The sequence below is a fragment of the Pelodiscus sinensis genome, chromosome 1, assembly GCF_052426305.1.
Source record: "Pelodiscus sinensis isolate ZL-2025 chromosome 1, ASM5242630v1, whole genome shotgun sequence".
Taxonomy (NCBI): Eukaryota; Metazoa; Chordata; order Testudines; family Trionychidae; genus Pelodiscus; species Pelodiscus sinensis.
In genome coordinates, this window is record NC_143052.1 from 308,042,204 (window position 1) to 308,063,946 (window position 21,743).

Below are 21,743 nucleotides of genomic sequence, written 5' to 3' on the forward strand. Positions count from 1 at the left end.
TGACTTAGTTCACTAAATTGTTGGACAAACTATTATGCTGTTATGTTCTAAGAAACATTTAGAGTAAGGTCTTGTAGTCTTTACATGGGTAAGGGCAATCTTATCTATTTAGTAACCCTAGATTTAGTTTTCAGTATCCGTCTGCATTTCAGAAGCTTTGTTTCTACATGGACAGTCAAGAAATCAGATCACTAAATAGAAATAAAAGGATTTAATAACAGCTTGTAGCAGTTTCATATATGTATTAATTTTCCATTTGGAGCAGCAAATGAAAAAAAACCACAATGTTTGAAGTAAAAATAAATACTGGCTAAGAATACAGTGAACTCATGCTGTTCATGTACTTATGGATTGTTTTCCTAATCAGTCTTGCCACACACCCTTTGTTACAGTGTAATGAATCAAGCCAAAGCTATTGCCATTTAAAATTATTTAAGCAAAAATAATGGTGATCTTGAACAGATAACATTGTTTGATATAAAGGTGCTTGGTTTAATTAAAAAAAAACTTCTTAAAAGATTTCTTAATATAGTGCATTTGAGAAAAAAAAACACACGTCAAGTCACCAAATCTGTTATAGAAACTGTAGGCCACTACAAAACTTAGCCAACTTCTAGCAATACTTTACAAGGCTGATTCTTGCAACCCAGTCATTAGTTTCAACTGACATTTTTATTTTATTCCAATAGTCTCATTGGCTGATATGAGTGAAGACTGTCTTGTGTTCCAGAGAGGTGTCAAGACAGCTGGATTCTAGCCCCACATCAGCCACAGATTTTCAATGGGACTACTCGTGTTCTTGAAGTTAAGTACATGCTCAAGTGCTTTGCTGGATAAGGGCCTAATTAATTAATATTTGTGAGTACTCTGAAATCCTCTGATGTGCAATAAAAGTAGTAATATTATAATCATTTCCATATCAGGGTACCTTGCTTCAACATTTTACCAGAAAGTCAAATCATTAAACATTAGCAAAGATGTTATTTTCCCACCCAAGAGTTCCTTTATCTATGTGGAAGTAACTGTAATCCTACCATACAACCTCTGGTGAGGGAAATGCCTTCACTTTCATTGACAGCCGATAGGATTTTCTGCCAGCTACAGTTTCAAGCACACTTTTTCTTCGGTGTTTCAAAGTAATGAATGTTTTATCTTAAAAAGACAAAATATAGGGTAGTTAAGAGATGGATGCTCAATCAGGCATTATACTTATTACAGACAATACAACATATGTTATCATGATCTTTTACAAGAAGGTGCCTAACAGGGATCGCTGATCATTTGGGCATCCATGGATTTTGGGGTCTGAGTTATCGGATTTTCAGTGACCTATTTAGCCGTTGCAAAACCTAATAGATCAGTACAAACATTCAGAAATTTGAGATTTGGCCCATGGCCTATAAACTTAGCTATACATTACAAAGGACATTTTTCCAAAGGAAGAAATATTCTATTTATCTTCATCAGAGACATAACTCCACAAAAAGAAACAAAAAAATTCTTCATAACCCCATTAGAAGCATGTCCAACCAATTCACTCTGTATAACTACATTACTAGATATTGTCCCATCTTTCAATCTTTATAATGATGTGTTTGCCTAGCAAAGTAATATATGGAGTATTCCTTACATTTCTTCTAAAAACTCTAAAGTGTGGAACAAAGGAAAACATATGACAGATCAATGGGTTATAGACATCCTTTGAAAGTGCAGACAGGTCTATACTTAACTATGTTTTGAGTATCAAGGATAAGATTAAGAATGATGCACGCAAGTCACAATTCAGTGTTTTAGTATCATCAGCCAGATTTTACCTAGACTTCAAGAAGGATATTTGTTCAAACAAACCTTTGAAGATTGGGCCCAAAGTGCTGATTCCCCCCTTTTTTTCTGGTTCCTTTACAATGTACATTTCTATACCATCCTTCTCAACAGTGTCAGGAATGAATGTTTTGCAGCCATAAAAACTGAGTTTCAAACAAATCTCCAGAACGTAAATGTAAAAAAGAGTTTCAGCTTCTTTGATTAAAAACCTACTTTTGAACTGAGAAACCTTGTAGTTGAAAGCTCAGATCCTGAGGGTTTCAGACTGACTTATTCTAATTTATAAAAACTCAACTAAATTTGCTCTGGATAAGGATATTTCGTGATTAAAAACAGACAGTAATCCCCATGAGCAGGGCTCGACAGATCCATTTATCTACTCGCCCATGGTGAGTAGATTTCAGCTGGTCGCCCTGTTCACCGGCGGTGCACGCATGCGCAGTGCGGGTCTGGCGAGTGGATTTTGCCGAGGTTTGTCGAGCCCTGCCCATGAGTATAACCATCTGGACCTTCAGCACTTGCCCTCCTCTACAACATGAGAAGAGAGAGAGAGAAAAAAGATGGGCTTTGCCTCATGCCCAGAACAAAACTAGGTTCTGGCCAATAAGCATGGGTGGGGGCTAGAAGAGGCAAGATGAGGCAACGCTTCCTTGGGTCTTAGTGCTCAGCCTCTCCCCTCCCTATTCTGACCCTTCCCGTAGGCTCCCACAGCAACTGAGGCAGCTTGGTGAGTCTTCCTCAGGAGGGGAACTAGAAACTTAAAAGTAAAAAGCCTTCCAGCTTGTCTGACTTTTTAGCGTAACACTAAACCTGTGAAAGAGCCAGTAAGTGGCAATAAAGCCATTTAACAAGTATGTGCCAAACCGGTGATATATAATGTCAGTTGCTTTATTTACTGACAAAAAGAATTGTGCATTCCTGCATTACTGTAATATATCTACAGGACTTTAGTTTAATATTTGCTCTAAATATTTCATTAGTTTGTTGGTGAAGATTATAAAATTGCATCTTTAACAAAATCCTTGCATTATATTACAGATACACAATCTGAGAATTCAGATTTAGCCTTAAAGACATATAGTTTTTTTAATTCTTCAAAAGACCTCCCTTACCTAAAATACACATTTTCATTTTCATTTATATTGTACAAAAACCTTGTTTCCAAAGTTTTCCTGTCTTTCTGTCCATTCCTTCTCTAATCTTTTTTCCTCACCCCCCTGTTGAAGAGAGCCCTTAAACATCCTATATCTTCCAGATAGCTGGACAAATGAGTTTTTCTTTCTTCACTTCACACTATATAATGAACTAGTTTTAAGAGAATCCTCCACCAAAATCAGTACCTTTGTTATGCCTAAAATCTTTGGAAACATTTTTAACATATGGTGAAATTTCATAAACATGTCTATTGTTATGGAGATCATACAAAATAAATTAATGTTCCCTTTTTCTAAAAGCAATGAACATTATTATGAACATACTAAACTGCTCTGACTGGTTAATTTAAAATGTCTTTGTTTCAGTGCATTAAATATATAGTAATCAGCAATGATTACTATGAAGCTTTAAGAGTACATTTAAATGATAATATTTGTTTAAAAATGTTGATTAAGAAAATGCAAAATAGAAGAGCTGCATCACATACTCCATAATGTTCAATGTTGTATACAGCAGGACAGTTGACTTGCCCTTACTACAAAATTTTGGAAATAAATCTCTGACAAACTTCAGGATATATCAAAAAATCTGTGATTGACATTTTTTTATTCCCAAATTTAGAACTTTTAATTAGGTATCTTCTGCATGGCCAGTCTTCACAATCTGACATGCAGTGGAAAACATATTCCATTTTCTTTAGAAGGAAATGTTAGAGGATTTTTTTTTGAACGTCATTTACTACATTTGGGTTCAGGGATTTGGCTGGAAGGGGTGAGCAGGGAAAGGGAGAGAAGAGAAGGAGACAGGAAGGAGGCAGGGCTTGGGCAGTGTAGGCTTGGGGTGGGAATGGGCAGAACAGGGGTGGAGTACGGGGGCGGGGGGCACAGATTGGGAGCTTTCCTCCACAAGCAATAGCTTCACCCACTGCCCATATCAATAAGGGATGTGAGTTTTAATCCAAGAAAACATCTTAGAGAATAGCCTGCCAGCATCCCCCTTTCATTTAGCATCAAGGCAGGGAGCTCCAAACATTGTCTGACCTCAGCAGGAGCAGTATATATCATGGTGGAAACAGTGATCTCTCAGGTAAGCAGTTCCCAAACCATCCAGAGCACCCTTTGTTAAAACAACATGCTGATTTCCAGCTGGAAGCCAGTACAGCTGGTTTAATGCCCTCAGGCTGAACCCCCTTTTCATAAGGAGTTGCAATAGCCTGAACTTGCTTCAGCATTTGAATTGTCCCAAGGTGTAGTTCCATATAGAGTGCATCACATCAATCTACATTCCATGTATGGATGGTAAGGAATGAACTGTGTATGCAGGTAGAGATGTAGTTCTCCTAAGCATACAAAGAACTGCCAAGAGCCAAAAACAGTATTGTGGGCTAATTGGTTTGCATACCATTGGTCACAGGTAACAAAAGCAGACAAGAAGCATTGGGGTTCTTCCATTTGAATTAAGATTTGTTTCTTGTTTGGGAGTCTTTATGGTACAGTATTGACCAATGAAGAATTTTCTTACATATTGCAAACAAAAGTGATCATATTAGTGATTAGAGTAAGCTATCTACTGCCAATTAAATAAAACAGTATCTTCGACCAAATGGAACATATTGGCTACGTCTACATTGGCACCCCTTCCGGAAAAGGGATGCAAATGTAGCACGTTGGAATAGGCAAATCCGCGGGGGATTTAAATATCCCCCGCGGCATTTGCATTTTCATGGCTGCCGCTTTTTTCCGGCTTGTAGATAAGCCGGAGAAAAGCGCCAGTCTGGACGCGATCCTCCGGAAAATAAGCTCTTTTCCAGAGGATCTCTTATTCGTACTTGAAAGAGATCCTCCAGAATAAGAGATCCTCCGGAAAAGAGCTTATTTTCCGGAGGATCACGTCCAGACTGGCGCTTTTCTCCAGCTTATCTACAAGCCGGAAAAAAGCGGCAGCCATGAAAATGCAAATGCCGCGGGGGATATTTAAATCCCCCGCGGATTTGCCTATTCCAATGTGCTACATTTGCATCCCTTTCTGGAAGGGGTGCCAATGTAGACGTAGCCATTCTGTTTCCATGCTATTTTCTCTTCGTATGGCCGGCTTGCCAAAACCTCCATTTTGTGCTTGTGTACAAAAGGTTTCTAACCATTGATTAGCCTTGAACACAGAATGTGAGCATGAAACATTCTACACATGCACACTATCTATTACCGTAAACATGGACTGTTGTGTTAACAGACTTGATTGATGGTCCACTCTTCACATGGCAGGTATACTGGCCTTTATCAATATCACGCACTTTGCCAACAACAAGAATACTGTAGAAAATATTGGCATCTGTATTCCTTTGGCGCATGCGGTTTGTTATAGATGCTCTGCGGTCTGCCTAGAAAGCAAGAAGTGCAAATCAAATATATTATTAATAATTATTAATCATATAATTTGATGGCAGGGCCATAGAATCCCCAAAATGACACAATAATCTCATCCTTTGGCACTCCCCACAGAATCTCTGCTCTGGTGCTAACAGTAGTGCGGAGCTCAGTGTGAGAGTTGCCACTGGGACTCACTGCACATGGGCAGATTTCCCTGGCTCCAGTGCAATGGGGCAGGGAAGGACTAGCAAGCCCAGCTGCCCATTTAACTCTCCTTTATCCTCACTCTGCAAGAAAGAGGGGCTTGGAGAGGAGTGGGAGAGCTAAATCGAACAAGATGATCTGATTGATATTCACTATGTTCCAGATCTACTGGAACAGAGGTGTGCTGTTTGGCTTTGCATTCACAATAAATGCAGGTCTTAGCTAGCCATGCTTGTTGTGTAGCTATCATGGCAGAACTAAATCCTAAGGAGGTTGTGGATTTGGGGTCCCACAATTCAGAGGGAAACCAGTCCTCTGCTCTGCATGAGTGAACCAGAATGACATTTCCCCATATAGGCTGTGTCCAGACTCAGGGGTTTTTTCGAAAAAAGTAGCCTTTTTTCGAAAAAACTTCCCCTGCGTCCAGACTCAAGCCGCGTTCTTTTGAAATTAATTCGAAAGAACGCGGCTTTTCTTTCGATGGCGGTAAACCTCAATTTACGAGGAAGAACGTCTTCTTTCGAAAGTTCCTCTTTCGAAAGAAGGCATTCTTCAATGTAAATAGGGCTTCTTCGAAAGAGAGCATCCAGACTCACTGGATGCTTTCTTTCGAAAAAGCAAGCTGCTTTTTCGAAATTTCTCCGTGCAGTCTAGACGCTCTCTTTCGAAAGATGTTTTCGAAAGAGCCTCTTTCGAAAGAGGCTTGCAGTCTAGACATAGCCATAGAGTCCAATCCCCAAAGACAGGAAACGCCCCTGGAAAGGCTCATGTATTAACCCTGTGCACCTTCCAACCCTGAATTTAACACTTAATCCAGGTATTCAATGCTCCGGTATTGCATTTACCACTTCTGTAGGTGGCTACATAGTGACTTCCCAACTTTCAATACTGACAACTGTAAGGCTCAGAAAAGGGGAGTGGGTGGAAATGGGATCTAAGATATGGGCAGAGGTTGAGTTGTGTGGCACCTAGGAAATGAAGCTGAAGAACGAGAATGCTGTTGACAAGATAGATGATGAAGAAGTCCCAGGAAAGGGTTGAAGCAACAGGAGAGGAAGATTATGTTAGATACAGCATGCTGAATAAAATGGAGAAGATGTAGGAGGTCAGAGAGGAGCAGATTTACAGTAGATAAGGTGTGTGCCAGCGTGTCAGTAGTGGGAATTGAGAATTCTGGAAACATTACACAGAGAGAAATGGCAAGATTTGGCAAGAGACTAGGGTGGAGCAGAAGATAAACTGAAGCTGAGGAGTTATTTCCTGTAATTCCTCCTCTGCGTTTGGCCTCAGCTTTTATTTAACTCAGAACATTATTACTGTCTGGCAAAACAGTGAGTGCTCTAGCATCTAAATGAAAACAAACCACTACTTCATAGTGCAAAGTGTGATTGTAAGCAGTAGCTGGCAAGGCAACAGGGTGCCACTTGAACATGCTCAGAGTCTTGTTTGTTGCTAAGTTATTTATTTCGGAGATGAAAAAAATGCTAATCAAAGCAATTACAGTACACTAGAAGCTGACATGGTAATCATTCTTACATAGTGTAATCATAATTTCAGGTTGTGATTAGGCACAATGACTGACATAATAAATGATCATGACTTGAAGCTACAGTATAAATCAAACTGACATGAAAGGACTGAGAGCTGTAAACTTTAAACGAATGTCAAATTTCTTATCAGCTTAACACGGACTCCTTGGCAGTTGTTTTGTAAATGACAAGTATTTATGAGGATGCTCCCAATCTAGGAGGTGGAGGGAGAGGGGAAATACATTCAAGATCATTCTTGTAGTTGTCAAAACAAGAGAATTGTTCATGTGACACTTAACAAATGAGATCTTGGCTAGCTGAATTGTAATATCTTTTCTAAACATGCTTGAGTCGGGTGCCTGACTGTCTGCCAGTCCTTTACATGAATGGCCTTAGAAAGATGGTTTAACTGAAAAGTTTTCTGTTACAAAAGAGAACTTGGCACAGGATGATAAATTTCTGTTACTTCACTGAACCCAAGAAGATGTTCCCAAGGATGAAACAATTCTATTGTTCACTCCTGATTATGCAATATACTACACTGTGTTTTGTAAACATGTTTACTTATTCAATTAAACAAAATAATAATTGTAAAAACCAATAAAAGACATGTCAGTGAGGGTCATGACAATGGAATTCCAAGTATGGCAATCATTTCAGACAAAAATTCCTGTTAGGATTGCTTCTTAATGGGATGCTGTTTTAGAAAATAACTAGCATTTCTACATGCAAACCAAATAACTCACCTCACCAGGGTAACTCCATGTCATCTGAACTCTTGTGTTCCAGTCTGCAGCAACTGTACAGTTAATGGCAAGCATGTCTCCTTTCAGCAATTTGACTAGATTCGGGGTGTTTAACTGGACATCGTATATTGTGTTGCCTGTAAATCACAAACAAAACATGAGTAGCATTACACCAACATAATGCCATGTGATTAAGCACGAGATAGGTGAATGCTACTCACTTTGTCGGTGTGTTAGGTATTTCGTACTATACTTATGCCCATCAATGGTTGTCTCACAGCTCATGAGACCTATGAACTGGTATGTTGCCTTTGGTATTATAAAGCCTTTCGTGCTATCCCAAATTATTGTCTTTCCATCAGGAATGAGAGTTTCTAGTGGAATCTGAAAATGAAGAACATGTTTTATAAACTAATCCATTTTTATTTCCACAGAGCGCGCACACACACACACACACACACACACACACACCAAAATATGTCCTTTGGAGGCCTAATAAAAAGGAATTTAAAAAACAAATTAAAAAAAAAAGCCAGTCAACAAGTCACAAATGGTGATGTTTAATTAGGCATATTTTCAAGTCCATTTTTATGTTAAATTCAGAAAACCTAGGTGCAGAATGTGAAGGTTCATTGTTTTCATCATTACACTAGTTATTATAGGTTGTAAATTAATATACAGAAGATTAACACTAGCATTAGCTTGGCCTTAGGAGCTTAGTATGCAATGCTATTGGCTTTCAGTGGCAGCCAAAATGCCTGTCTCAGACAGACTTTGTAATTAACTATCCTGGTGTGGCTATTGAAAAACAAATACGCATTTTCCCCCACAGCTGACAGATCAACTTCTTTTGCTGTCATTTGGTGCCTTTAACAAATGCCAGCTCAGATTCAATTTAATGAGTTTCTTAATTTCTATGATCTTCCATGGGCACTGGACTATTTCAGCAAAAAGTGTGAATAAGATGTGCACATGTTCCCAGACTGACACATCATACTGTACATACTTCTCATAACTATCACAGAACACAACCTGTGAATCGTAAGGCTGCAGAGTTTCCTCAAGCATGCTAATTGTAATTCTTACTGGAAAATGAAGAAAGCCACCGGCTATTGTGGGCTTAGTTTTTCAGAAGTGATTAGTGATTTTTGGTACCCAAACTAAGTTATATTAATTGGGCCTTATCTTTAGCACTGAAAATCGGGCATCCTTAATGAGTATCCAAAAACGGAAGAACCCAAAATCATCAGTCATCTCTCAAACTTTAGGCACAAAAGTACAGTTTAGCCTCCGCACATGAGATTTACAGTTTGGAAATAATCAAATGCTCTGTCAGTGGCAGCAGTTAATATTTTAATGGGTAGCAGGTTTAAAACTAATAAAAGAAAGTTCTTCTTCATACGGCACGTAGTCAACCTGTGGAACTCCTTGCCAGAGGAGGCTGTGAAGGCTAGGACTATATCAGAGTTTAAAGAGAAGCTAGATAATTTCATGGAGGTTAGGTCCATAAAAAGCTATTAGCTAGGGGATAGAAATGGTGTCCTTGGCCTCTGTTTGTCAGAGGCTGGAGAAGGATGGCAGGAGACAAATCGCTTGATCATTGTCTTCGGTCCACCCTCTCTGGGGCACCTGGTGCTGGCCACTGTCAGCAGACAGGCTACTGGGCTAGATGGACCTTTGGTCTGAGCCAGTACGGCCGTTCTTATGTTATGTTCTTATGTTCTTATGATCACCTTCTGAATTTTAAATCCATTTTGATACAACAAAAACCTGCAAAGGCAAAATATTATATCAGCACTGTGGTTCATGCAAAAACATGTTAAGAATTCTTGTGTTCTCATCCTCCTATGTATACTTTTCATTGTGTAGCATCTGGAACATCATCATTAGACAATTACTTATTTCCTAACATCCTCTGACCTTCAAAACCATTGATGGTTTTGGTTCTTAGAGCAAAAATCCCCCTTCTCAAAACACAGTAATGGGCAAAAGGCTTGGAATACACAAATTCACATTTTTTGACACGTTTGAAAGAAGAACTGCACATTTTTAAGATTACTCATAGCTGAGCTTTGAAAGAAAGGAATGGTTGTACCCTTCCCCTCCCCAAGTCAACAAAGCACCTCCCACTGCCACTTCTTTCTGCCCCCTGCTGCTGCATCCCTTCCACCTCTTTCCTCTCCCCTTGCTTGATCAGAGAGCTCATCTCCAGGCCAGCCCTAGTCCTCCTGCAGCCAAAGCCTTAAGGATGGATGCCGAGAGTGTGGGGGCTTGTGACTAGTTGGCTTCTTCCTGCACAGAACACCTTCCCTTTGAAATGTGGCACCCTGGATACTGAGTATTCAGCACAGGCCTAAAGCTGTCCTCAGGATCCCCTTCACTCATCTCCTGCCATTTCCTTTGACAGACATGAATGATGAAAAAAGGAACAATAATTACAGCTAGCACAAAAGTGCTGCACTAGAATAGAATTCCTTATCTTTACAACATCTGATAAGAAGCTATAATAAGCATGCAAATCACGGGATGTATGTGTTACACCCATAAGCACAGTCCATTACTTTATAGCCTGCTGGCTGACACTCAGCAGTGACTTATATTCTAGGGATGGCGCTATTGTAGTTACTGTTTCTACATACAAACAGTATGATTAACCAGTTCACTGCTCTATTTCCAAGCCACCCAGCTGGGTTTCCCCCTGCTGGCTCAGGGGAGGTGCAGGTTGTCCTTATTGTTTCACTGCTTCATTCCCCCAGGTGTCCTGCTGAGACATAAGAGGAGGATTCAATTTGCAGTCACGGGCTCCACAGGAGCCCCACAAGCAGATGCTGCCCACAGTGTGTGGAGAGGAATTCCTGCTCGTTAATCAGTCTGTTAATAAATTTGCATTAGCCTAGCTTTGGTGCTTAAAGTGTTGTTCATCTAGCCTTAATACTTAGCACATGCTTCCCTTTAGCTAAAAAAGCTTGTAACACTGGATCTCCCTAGGAGTGGTGCAGGTCGAGGGAGAAAATCTAAATTACTAGAACAAACATTTGCAAACTTAATCTCATTTTTGTGAGACCCAGTATAGTTTGGGACTCCTCGGGCTCCAGGAATCCAGCCATCTCTAATGCAAACCCATGCACAATTTGCTAGTCTGGCACCTCTCAGGAATGGTGAGAGCTACATAAGCAGCTTGGAGGCTCTTTAAAAAAATAAAATAAAAACTATGTGTGGGCTAGGGATGTAAAGGACTAGTCGACTATCCGATAAGCATTTTCTTATCAGATAATCTGTCTACTAGTCAACTAGTCAATCCCCACCCTGGCTGCCTCTATGAGATAGAGGCAGCAAAGGGGGGAAGGGGTACTTCAAAGGGGCAGCTGCAGCACAGCTGATCCGCAGCTCAGCTCTGCAGCGCTGCCCCTTTAAAGCGCTGTGGAGCCCAGGGTCACCTGGGGAGTTCCCAGCTGATCCTGGGTTCCGAGCGGCATTTCCCCAGAACCCGGGGTCAGCTGGGGATTTCCTAGCTGACCCCGGGTCCCCAGGAAAATACTGCACGGAACCCGGAGTCAGCTGGGGAGTCCCCAGCTGACCCCAGGCTATATGCGGCATGCAGCGCAGCATGGAGCCCGGGGTCAGCGTGGGACTCTGAATCCCCCACTGACCCTGGGCTCCATGACTTTGAAATGCATAAGAGCCCCCTTTGGAGACTCTTGGGGTATGTCTACACTGCCGCCCTAGTTCGAACTAGGGTGGCTAATGTATGCATTCAAACTTGCAAATGAAGCCCAGGATTTAAATATCCTGGGCTTTACTTGCATGTTCCCGGGCGGGCACCACTTTTAAATGCCCGTAGTTCGAACTACCTGCCCGCGGCTACACTCTGCACGGACTAGGTAGTTCAAATTAAAGCTCCTAATTTGAACTACTGTTATTCCTCCTGCAAGGAGGTTTAATGGTAGTTCGAATTAGGAGCTTTAATTTGAACTACCTAATCCGTGCAGAGTGTAGCCGCGGGCAGGTAGTTTGAACTACGGGCATTTAAAAGTGGTGCCCGCCCAGGAACATGCAAGTAAAGCCCAGGATATTTAAATCCTGGGCTTCATTTGCAAGTTTGAATGCATACATTAGCCACCCTAGTTCGAACTAGGGTGGCAGTGTAGACATACCCTTGTACATTGCAAAGCAGGCACCCATCTGCAGCCCGGAGTCAGTGGGACTTCTGCATTAGGGGCTCTTGTACATTTCAAAGGAAAAATGCGGAAGTGCCTATCGACTAGTCAAGTATGGGCAGCATCAGATGCCATCAAGGATACATTAGACAACTAAAATCTATGACAAATGAAAGTTAAAAGCAGAGGGAGGACATGAAAGCAAAGCCTTCTGGGATCCTACATAGCAAAGCTGGTCTGCTGTGGCTGAGTCAGATCAGAAACTGCCACTTGTGTGGATCAGCTTCCCTGAGGAGAGGAGAGCTGAGGTTTTCTTCCAGCTGGAAAGAACAAAACCAGGCCAGGTCCTCACCTGTAAGGCCTTTCACAACTCTCCCCATCCCTGGGCATTTACTCTTGTATCTTACTGAGCCACGCTTGGTGCTCACTCCATTCCACCAATGCCACTCCCCTCTGTGACCTGCTTGCCTACTTTCCCTACCAGCGTCTCCATGCAGCCCTGATGCACAGAGCCACTCTGACTGAGCCAATACTGTCTCCTCCTTCAAATCCCTCCATTTCTTCCAGGCTGCCTGCAGAAAACCACCAGAGACTAATTTTCAGAAAGAGTTGAGATGATCCAGAATTACTTGGTGGTTGTTATTTTATTTTACCATAGCACCTAGAAGCCCTAGTCATGGACTAGAATCCCATTGTGCTAGATGCTGTACAAACACAGAACAAAAAGACAGCTCCTGCCCCCAAAAAGCTTACTATGTAAATATTAAAGAGACAATAAAAGGAGTGAGACACGAGAGAGTACAAGAAAACATTGAGACAATATTGGTCAGCTTAGCCTATGGTACTTATATCTCCCACATCACCATAGCAAATAAGTTACCCTAGTCACCCATTTTTCTTCTTGTTTCCATTTGTCAGTTTTCTGGGGCAGGCACTATCTTCATATGTATACAGCACTTAGTACAATAGATCCTGTCTGGGGACTTATGGGACCAGCACAATACAATATTGAAGGCCTGACAATGTAGTAAGATACATTTCCAATATGTTACCTTGCTGGTGTGGGAAAGGCATATGCTGTAGCTGCTGTAGTTTCCATTTGACCTTTCGCTAGAGGTCACTATATAAAGTTGGTGAGTCTGGCTACTAAGAATTAGACCAAAACCAAAACTAATTCCAAAAGTCATCGAACAAGGAGAAAAAGTCTTTCAGTCACTATAGACCTTGGCTGGATTTGAAGTAGTGACCCAGAAAAGAAGGGTTCCATCTTCCTTTGCCAATCCACTGTACTGTCTTAATCCCTGGCTGTAAGATTTTTTTGGATTTTCATTGTGCATTGATTGCCATCTTATGCAATATGCAAACATAGGCCCATACCCTTAGTTTGAAGTTATAGCAGCTATGCATTTCAAAACTCACATAAAGCTGCCATTATATCTGTACAACTGATATCGTTAGCTAACATCAGCTGTTTCACTGGCTAACTTCATCCATAGCACAAAACACGAATAATAAAATTTCCCCACACTGCATCATTGAAACTAAAAGGTAACAATACTAAAATAAACAAAATGTGAATGGCAGAGTCTTCCCACTACTTCAGGATTAGTCCACTTCAGAGGGACGAATCACTTCCCTAGGAAGTGTGAAATGTGACTGAGAACCGATTTTCTGAATTCTTTTTAGCACAGGATAGCGACCTAATGGCTCTATGCTGTTCTTCCAGCTACAGAAGTTCCGGAACAGGAATCCTGGCTTTTCACGTCATTACTAAATGGAACACTGAACAACTGCTTTGCCAGCATTATGACTGCAGTTGTGAAAAAAATGTCAGGCATCTCTTAATTGTTACATAATCAAAAAATATGTCTGGAGTCTATATCCACCTGTAAGGGTTTCATAGCATGACAAAACATCAAGTACATCATCTAAGCACCTGTACCTTACATATTCCAGGAAATGCTAATATGAACTAGGGAGGCACATTTCTTTTTCCTGGAATGCAAAAAGTATATGGAACCAGGTTCCTCCTCCCTTATTAACGGTGTTACATCTGACCTTCGTGCCATAGAACCTCATGATCCTACATTACAAACTTCGGCTGTAAGCATAGTGGGCACGCCATGGCAGTGGAGCGGGGAGGGTATAAACCTTATCCATCAGAAAAGGAGGAATAGGAGAAACTTATTTATAAAAAGATCGTTGTCAGTCCCACCAACCTGGGGAGGCAAAGGGGGCAGTTGCCCTGGGGTCCAGCAATTCAAAGGAGTCCAGGGTTCGTACCTGACGCTGCTGCTACAATAGCCTTGGGCGCTTTGAACTCGCCACTGGGGCACCACGCTACGCACTCCAGGCAGCTCTAAGGGTTGTGGGGGGCAGTGTGGGATGCTGCAGGTGCACAGACTGCCCCTGGCCCCACCCCTTCCACCTGAGGCTCAGCCCCTTCTGAGAGTGCAGAGCCAGGCCTCCCTCACCTTGCCCTGGGGCCCACAGAGGCTATCGGGGCCCTTGCTCCTTGTAGGTAGCGGGTTTAAAGTTAAACTTCCTCAGTTAGGAATTAAATACAATGAGATTTAAGATGGAACAAGGAAACATGTTTAACTCCTCTACTTCCAAAATCTAAAAAAATAGGTTTTCATTCCACAATATACACACTTCCGCCCAGGCCCCATTTATTCTTTGCTTCTACAACCATCTAATTTTCTACACAACCCTGCTCCACACATTGCCAAGGCATTGATTTCCAGAATAAAAAATATTTTAATCTAAAGAGATCACTTTTAGATTCAAGCAGTTTGTTTTCTCTGTATTTTTAGCTTCCTTTAATGTGATTTACCAGTTGGAAACAAGGAGGAAAGTTAACATGTCACTAGCTGGGTCTCCACAGACTACTACAATCAAGTGCCCCATGAACCACTGCACTCTGAAAACCTCTGACTTAAGTTAAAACACAAGGGTCCAATCTCAGCTGGTGTGAATCAGCCAAGACAATGGAACATTGAATTCAGTGGATCAATGTTGATTCTCACCAGCTGAAAATCTGGCCCCGTGTATCTTATTTGAACAGCTCGTCAGTTTTCTTGAGTTCTGTCTCACTATTTCCTGCTGTTTTACACAAAGAGTTGACCTTCTCTTTCCTGCAACAATACTATTCATCTATTTCTTCACATATGGAGCTCACTCCAGGCACAGATAAAGCATCACCCCCTTGACTTGTACAACTCTCCTGTTCTAGGAGCCATCGTCTGTATGTAAACTAAACAAGAATAACATTAATAAAGAAACTCTTATCTTGTTGCCTGAAGATTTACTTCATGTACGTAATTCTGCTAACTTCTTTGGGAGCCATGTGCATACAGTTCTACGCATCAACGCACTTGTGCCATCATCCTCTGAAGACAATGGGAGTATCTTTATTGATTTCAGTGGTTGATTTCAGGCTTCAACATAAATCATGAGTGCCCCAGAATATGGAGTTAGTGAACATTTAACACAAGGTAACAAGTATTAATAATTTGCTCATTAAAACAGTTCAAGAGAAGCACACATTTATATCTGCAGTTATAGTTTCAGAAATATGCATGGATCAAGGTACCTTTCTTAATGTAACAGCAATGTCTGGTGCGGTGACTCTGCATGGAATGATCATCTCTCTTCCCTCAGTCATCTGTATAATTTCAGGTATGTCACTGTGCAGCTGTACAAATGGACTGCCTGTATCTACAGAGAAGGATAAAAAGAAAAGGTAACTGCTAGAAACATTGAAAGCATAGAAAAATGCGGCCAATTTAACCAGATTATACTAACAGATTACCCAGTAACTAAAAAGAGCCTACTGATCTATTGTGGTAAATCTGAAGGGCCTAGAGAAAAGTCTTTCCTGAGTCCCTCTATCTCTTTAGAAATGGTTCTTTCTTTACTTCCAGACAGCTATAACAAAGTATCGGCCATTGCTCCCTAGCTATCAGTGTTGATAAATTTCTAAAATAGCTGTTGCATTCATTTTCATTATTTAGAACCAGTAAAATATTTTTGCAGTGTTCAGAAAATATTTTTAGCCATCATTAATAAACAACACACACCATTTTTTTACATTTTGCATCATCTTTAATATATATACACGTGATGTCAAGTAAGCATTTTTTTAAAATTATTGCAACTCATATATTAGAGGTTTGGAACAGGTCCCATATGAAGAGAGATTAAAGAGACTTGGACTTTTAAGCTTAGAAAAGAGGAGACAAAGGGGGGATATGATAGAGGTCTATAAAATCATGACTGGTGTGGAAAAAGTGAATAAGGAAAAGTTATGTATTTGTTCCCATAACACAAGAACTAGGGGTCACCAAATGAAATTAATAGGTAGCAGGTTTAAAACAAACAAAAGTAAGTTTTCCTTCATGCAATGCACAGTCAATCTGTAGAACTCCTTGCCAGAGGAGGTTGTGAAGACCAGGACTTTAACAGGATTCAAGAAAGAACTAGATAAATTCATGGAGGCTAGGTCCATCAGTGCTATTAGCCGGATGCGTAGGAATGCTGTCCCTAGCATCTGTTTGTCAGAGGCTGGAAATGGATGACAGGAGAGGGATCATTTGTTCATTCCCTCTGGGGCTTCTGGCATTGGCCACTGTTGGAAGACAGAATACTGGGCTACATGGACTTTTGGTCTGACCCAGTATGGCTGTTCTTATGTTCTTATATGGCTCAAATATAAATAAAATACCATATTTCTTTGTATTTTGGTTGGTTTATTTTTTATTGTCATTGAGACTAAGCTGGAATTCACCTATCAAAAGACATACCACTAAAGGCCTATTCCTGCTCTCCTTGAAGTCAATAGCAAAACCCACATTAGCTTCAATGAGGCTACACCTAGACTGAAGGCTTCTTTCGGAAGAAGCTTTTCTAGAAGAGATCTTGCAAAAAAACTTCTTCCAAAAGAGAGTGTCCATGCAGCAAAAGTGCATTGAAAAAGCGATCTGCTTTTTCTAAAGATAGTATCCACACTGATTGGATGCTATCTCACATTGAAGTTGTGATTACTATGGACAGAGTGGCCACGAGGGCACCTGTGCTTTTTCCTCTTCTTTCAAAAGAACTCCCTCTTCCCCGTCCACACACGCCTTTTTCCGAAAGAGCTCTTTCAGAAAAAGGCTTCTTCCTCATAGAAAGAGGTTTACGAATGTTGGAAAAAACCCTCCATTCTTTCAATTTTTTGTCGAAATAACATGATTGAAGTATGGACGTAAGTGAAGTTTTTTTGGAAAAACGGCAGTTTTCCAAAAAAAACCTCTGTAGTGTAGACATAGCCAAAAGACTAGGACTCGGATCCTAAATATGGTAATTAAGTCAGATATTCAAGTAGCTCTTAGAATATGGACTAGTAAGCATTAATCATTGCATTCCTTCCTACCAGCACAATATAGTTGTGTCTTTCTTGTAAGGGACAAGGTAAATGAAAACGAAATAAAAGTTTTCCTGACATTTAACTCAACAATTAAGACTTAACAGTATAATTTACTATCTCTTTAAGCAATCACTTCTAACAAAGGGTATTGGCATAAATAGTTCACACTGAAAACAGGGAACATTTCTATTGCTTTTGCAAATGTATTTTTGTTTGTGTTATTCAACAAAAGTGGGCAAAAGCCACAAACTCTGGATTCAAATCCTGTTTGCAAGTGGTCAGATCTGGGTTTTACACAGTGTAAATAGAGAAACTATTTGCAAAATTCAAACCCCTACGTTTGGCTTTTTTCACACTTCCAAATGGTGGACTATTTGATTCCTAATATAAGACTAATTTCTAGTTCTGGTTCATTTTCAGTCAAATTATAATGTTTTCACTCAGTCAGAACCCTATGCACAGCAATAGTATTTTTCCCTGCCAATACATGGACATTTGTGAATGCTGAAAAGGAGAATCACTATCAAATCACCCCATCGGGAATCTCTGTACATTTCTACATGTTCAAGAAGCAGCTACTCTCTAAAGACATTACTTTTGCTTCTCTTTCACTCAAGAGTACGTGCATCATTTCACATAGTAATAAAATAAAGAAAATCACTTGAAATTGAAAGACTGGGTCACAGTCACATCTATTGTGATTGCAAAAGGAACTCATGCATAGTAGAAACCTGAGTATGCAATAAAAATATTCCAAGACTTGTTAGTCTAACATTTCCTTTGCAATATGATTCAAGGAAAGACCAAGGCTATGCCTGCTTGTGCCATTGTAAAAGAAACATTTTTGTTTTGCAGGGGTTGCAGTTATGGAAGAGGTCACTAAACCTTTAACATCACCAGTGAAACAGACTTATTACTCCCCTAAGGCTTATTCATCCTTGTCACAAAATTAAGAGCTACTTTCCAAAAGCAGCAAACTTTGCAGAGTAGTTTCCTGTGTCAATCTCCAAATCGTTACAAGTGTGAGGAAGAGCTGCCCTGAAGACTACCGGTCCTGTCTCCAGACAAAGTGTCACCACTGACTGATGCCAACATTGCTCAAGTGGGAGCTGTACTGCCCTAACCTCACAGGACTCCCTGCCCGACGAGAGGCAGTGACAGGAAACCAGCACAAAATGTGAAGAACATTTTTTTGTCTTCCTTAATGGAAATGTGCAGGCTTCTATTCACACTTGGAGGAGACAGTCAAGCGTTGTGACAGAGCTAACACGGTTTCCTTGACTCCTCTGAATGCTATGGTTACATGTGAAGGTGGTTTTCCCCCTGTAAATCTGAAAGTACAATTACACACAAGAGCACTTAGACATAAAGAGCCAGCCACAGCTAGAGCTCGATTAGCGTGCACAATTCCCATTGACATCACTAGGGAGTTCCGCCATGGACTGAGGGCAGTATATGGCCCAAAGCCCTCCAAATGTCTTCCTGCTTTTGATTAAAAGGAATATGCATCATGTTTCCTAACAGAGTTTTGTTTTCATAATTAATGTGGAGGCTTTTCCTGAGCCCCTTTGATTTTATTCTCCTTCCTTCTTAATACTCATAAGGGGATATAGTCATTATTTCAGGACTAGCAGCTGGTGCTGGAGTAACAGTCAGAATCCTCCAATGAGACAGAACCTTTCTTCCCCAATTAATAAAACCTCCCGATCCCATCCTAGTCCTTCCCTTCCACCCCTCAGCATATCTATTATGATCTATTGCTAGCGGCATCTGCCATATTTCCCTTCTGATTGCCAAAGATTAATCATTCCTTCCTGAGGCGATGTAACACAGAGGTGAATTAGGTCCTTGGTGTCTAAGTCTGACTTTCCTCCCCTATTCTTCTGGGCCATCTCCAATTATATTATTTCTCCACTTTAGGGACCTTATTCACTTTTACTCTAGTGTAATTTACTCTAGGGCTACGTCTAGACTGCAAGCCTCTTTCGAAAGAGGCTTTTTCGAAAGATACTTTTGAAAAAGCCTCTTTTGAAAAAGAGCGTCTAGACTGCAAGCAGTACTTTCGAAAAAGCAAGCACTCAAGCAGTCTGGATGCTCTTTTTCGAAAAAGCCCTGCTTGCATTGAAGAACGCCTTTTTTCGAAAGAGCACTTTCGAAAAAAGGCGTTCTTCCTCGTGAAATGAGGTTTTCCACCGTCGAAAGAAAAGCCACGTTCTTTCGATTTAATTTCGAAAGAACGCGGCTGTAGTCTAGACGCAGGGGAAGTTTTTTTGAAAAAAGGCTACTTTTTTCTAAAAAACCCTCGAGTCTGGACACAGCCTAGGTGTAAACGCAGAGTAACACTGGGTGAATCAGGCCATAGGGGGACTACTTCTGACTTTGAATAGAATGGCATATATTCAAAAAAGAATATTTTCAGCAGTATTGAAGGCCATAATAGCACAATGTATTAATCTCTTTTTGTCTTAAGTATTTCATTGGGAGGAGCATGTTTATTTTTGGCTAAACAACGAGCTACAACTGAAGGAGAAAAAATCCTGAATATTTGCATAAGCTTCTTACTGAATATTATATTTTAATATAATAATTGTGCCTGTAGCTAGTGGATTTGTAATATGTTTAATCTATTCATCAGCAATATTTCCCACTCACAATCAATGGGACAACATAAAAAGTAGTCACAGAATCACAAAACTTGTAAAGGTCATTATGGGGGAGGGATAACTCAGTGGTTTGAGCATTGGCCTATTAAATCCAGGGTTGTGAGTTCAATCCTTGTGGAGGCCATTTAGGGCAAAAATTTGTCAGGGACGGTACTTGGTCCTGCTGTGAAAGCAGTAGAATGGACTCAATAACCATTCAAGGTCCTTTCCAGTTGTAGGCAATCTCCATTTTATTTGTTGTATTGTCTGCAAGCATAAATAGCAGCTATTTTATTGAATTGATCATTAAACAGTTTCAAACATGATAAGAGTCTTAATTCAGGCAAATATTATGGGAAATATCTTGCACAAACAATTGTATTAGCACATATTGAAATGGAATAGTAAGAAAAACAAGTGTTCCCCCTTTCCATATTCTGTGCCCTCAGGTTTCCTACCTTCAACAACACAAGTATCTGCCTCTGAAAAAGATTTGGTGGTCATGGCGGACAACCAACTGAATAAGAGTTCCCAAAGTGATGCTGTGGCCAAAGGAGTTAATGTGATCGTGGGGTACATAACCAAGGACCTTGAGTAGAGACAGAGTGTTTTATTTTAGTTCTATATTTGGCACTGGTGTGATTGCTAAAATAGAGTGTCCTGTTCTGGTGCACACAATTCAAGAAGGATGTTGACAAGTTGGGCTATGTCTAGCCTGCAGTGCTTTTCCGAGATGCAATGCCGCATTCAAAGGATGCATCTGCTTTTTTCGGAAAATTTTTCAAAAAAGCGGACACGCTCTTTTGCCATTACTTTTACAAGAAAGAATGGATGTGTCGAAAGAGCAGGTTTTTCTAAAATTTGGCACCGTTTAGACAGAAAAGTAGAAAAAGATATGCAAATTGCAGTTTGCAATTTGCGTATCTTTTTCTGACTTACCTTTGTAGTCTAGACATAGCCTTGGAGAAGATTCATGGAAAAATCACAAAAATGATTAAAGGATTAGTGAGCATGAATGATAGACTCAAAGATCTCAATATATTTAGCTTAACAAAGAGAAGGTTAAGGGTTGACTTGGATTATGCCTATTTGGATCTACGTGGGAAGCAAATATTTAGTAATGGGCTCTTCAATTTAGCAGAGAAAAACAGAACATGATCCAAAGGCTGGAAGTTGAAGATAGACAAATTCAAACTGGAAATAAGGTGTGAATTTTTAACAGGGAGGCTAATCAACCATTGGAACAATTTACCAAGGGTCATGGTGGATTTTCCATCACTGCCAATTTTTAAATCAAGATTAGATGTTTTTCTAAACAATATGTTCTAGGAATTCTTTGAAGAAGTTTTATGGCCTATAGTATATAGGAGGCAGATGATCACAGTGGTCCCTTTGGCCTTGAAATCTAGGAGTCTATGAAATTCAAAAAACACACATAAAAATGTCAGACGCAAACTCTCTGTGTAAAAGCCTAGCACCACTGATGGTTAAGAGAGTTTTCCTACTGAATTCTGTGGGTTCAGAATACCTGTTTATATCATGTTTATCATAGTAGTATCTCAGGCTCAAAGGAAATTGGGTTGTATTTGTGAAACTGAAAAGAGAATTGAGCGCAGTGGGAATAGACTGTGCACAGAATCTGGCCTTAAGTGGACAATATTACTTCTACAACAAAAGCCCTTCAGTCTTCTTTTCATTTCCTGGCCCAAA

At 40.4% G+C, this 21,743-nt stretch overlaps 1 protein-coding gene across 2 annotated transcripts in view; it reads right to left on the reverse strand.

Moving 5' to 3' along the window:
• Positions 1-21,743, reverse strand: part of FLT1 (fms related receptor tyrosine kinase 1) — a 162,483-nt gene that overhangs the window by 100,127 nt on the left and 40,613 nt on the right. For both annotated transcript variants that reach the window (XM_075919213.2, XM_006138918.5), the window contains 5 exons: positions 15,577-15,701; positions 8,046-8,208; positions 7,825-7,961; positions 5,182-5,356; positions 1,035-1,152 (listed from right to left, as the gene is read on the reverse strand). In XM_075919213.2, coding sequence (XP_075775328.2) covers positions 1,035-1,152; positions 5,182-5,356; positions 7,825-7,961; positions 8,046-8,208; positions 15,577-15,701 — 718 coding nt within the window. The remainder of the gene's footprint in view (positions 1-1,034; positions 1,153-5,181; positions 5,357-7,824; positions 7,962-8,045; positions 8,209-15,576; positions 15,702-21,743) is intronic.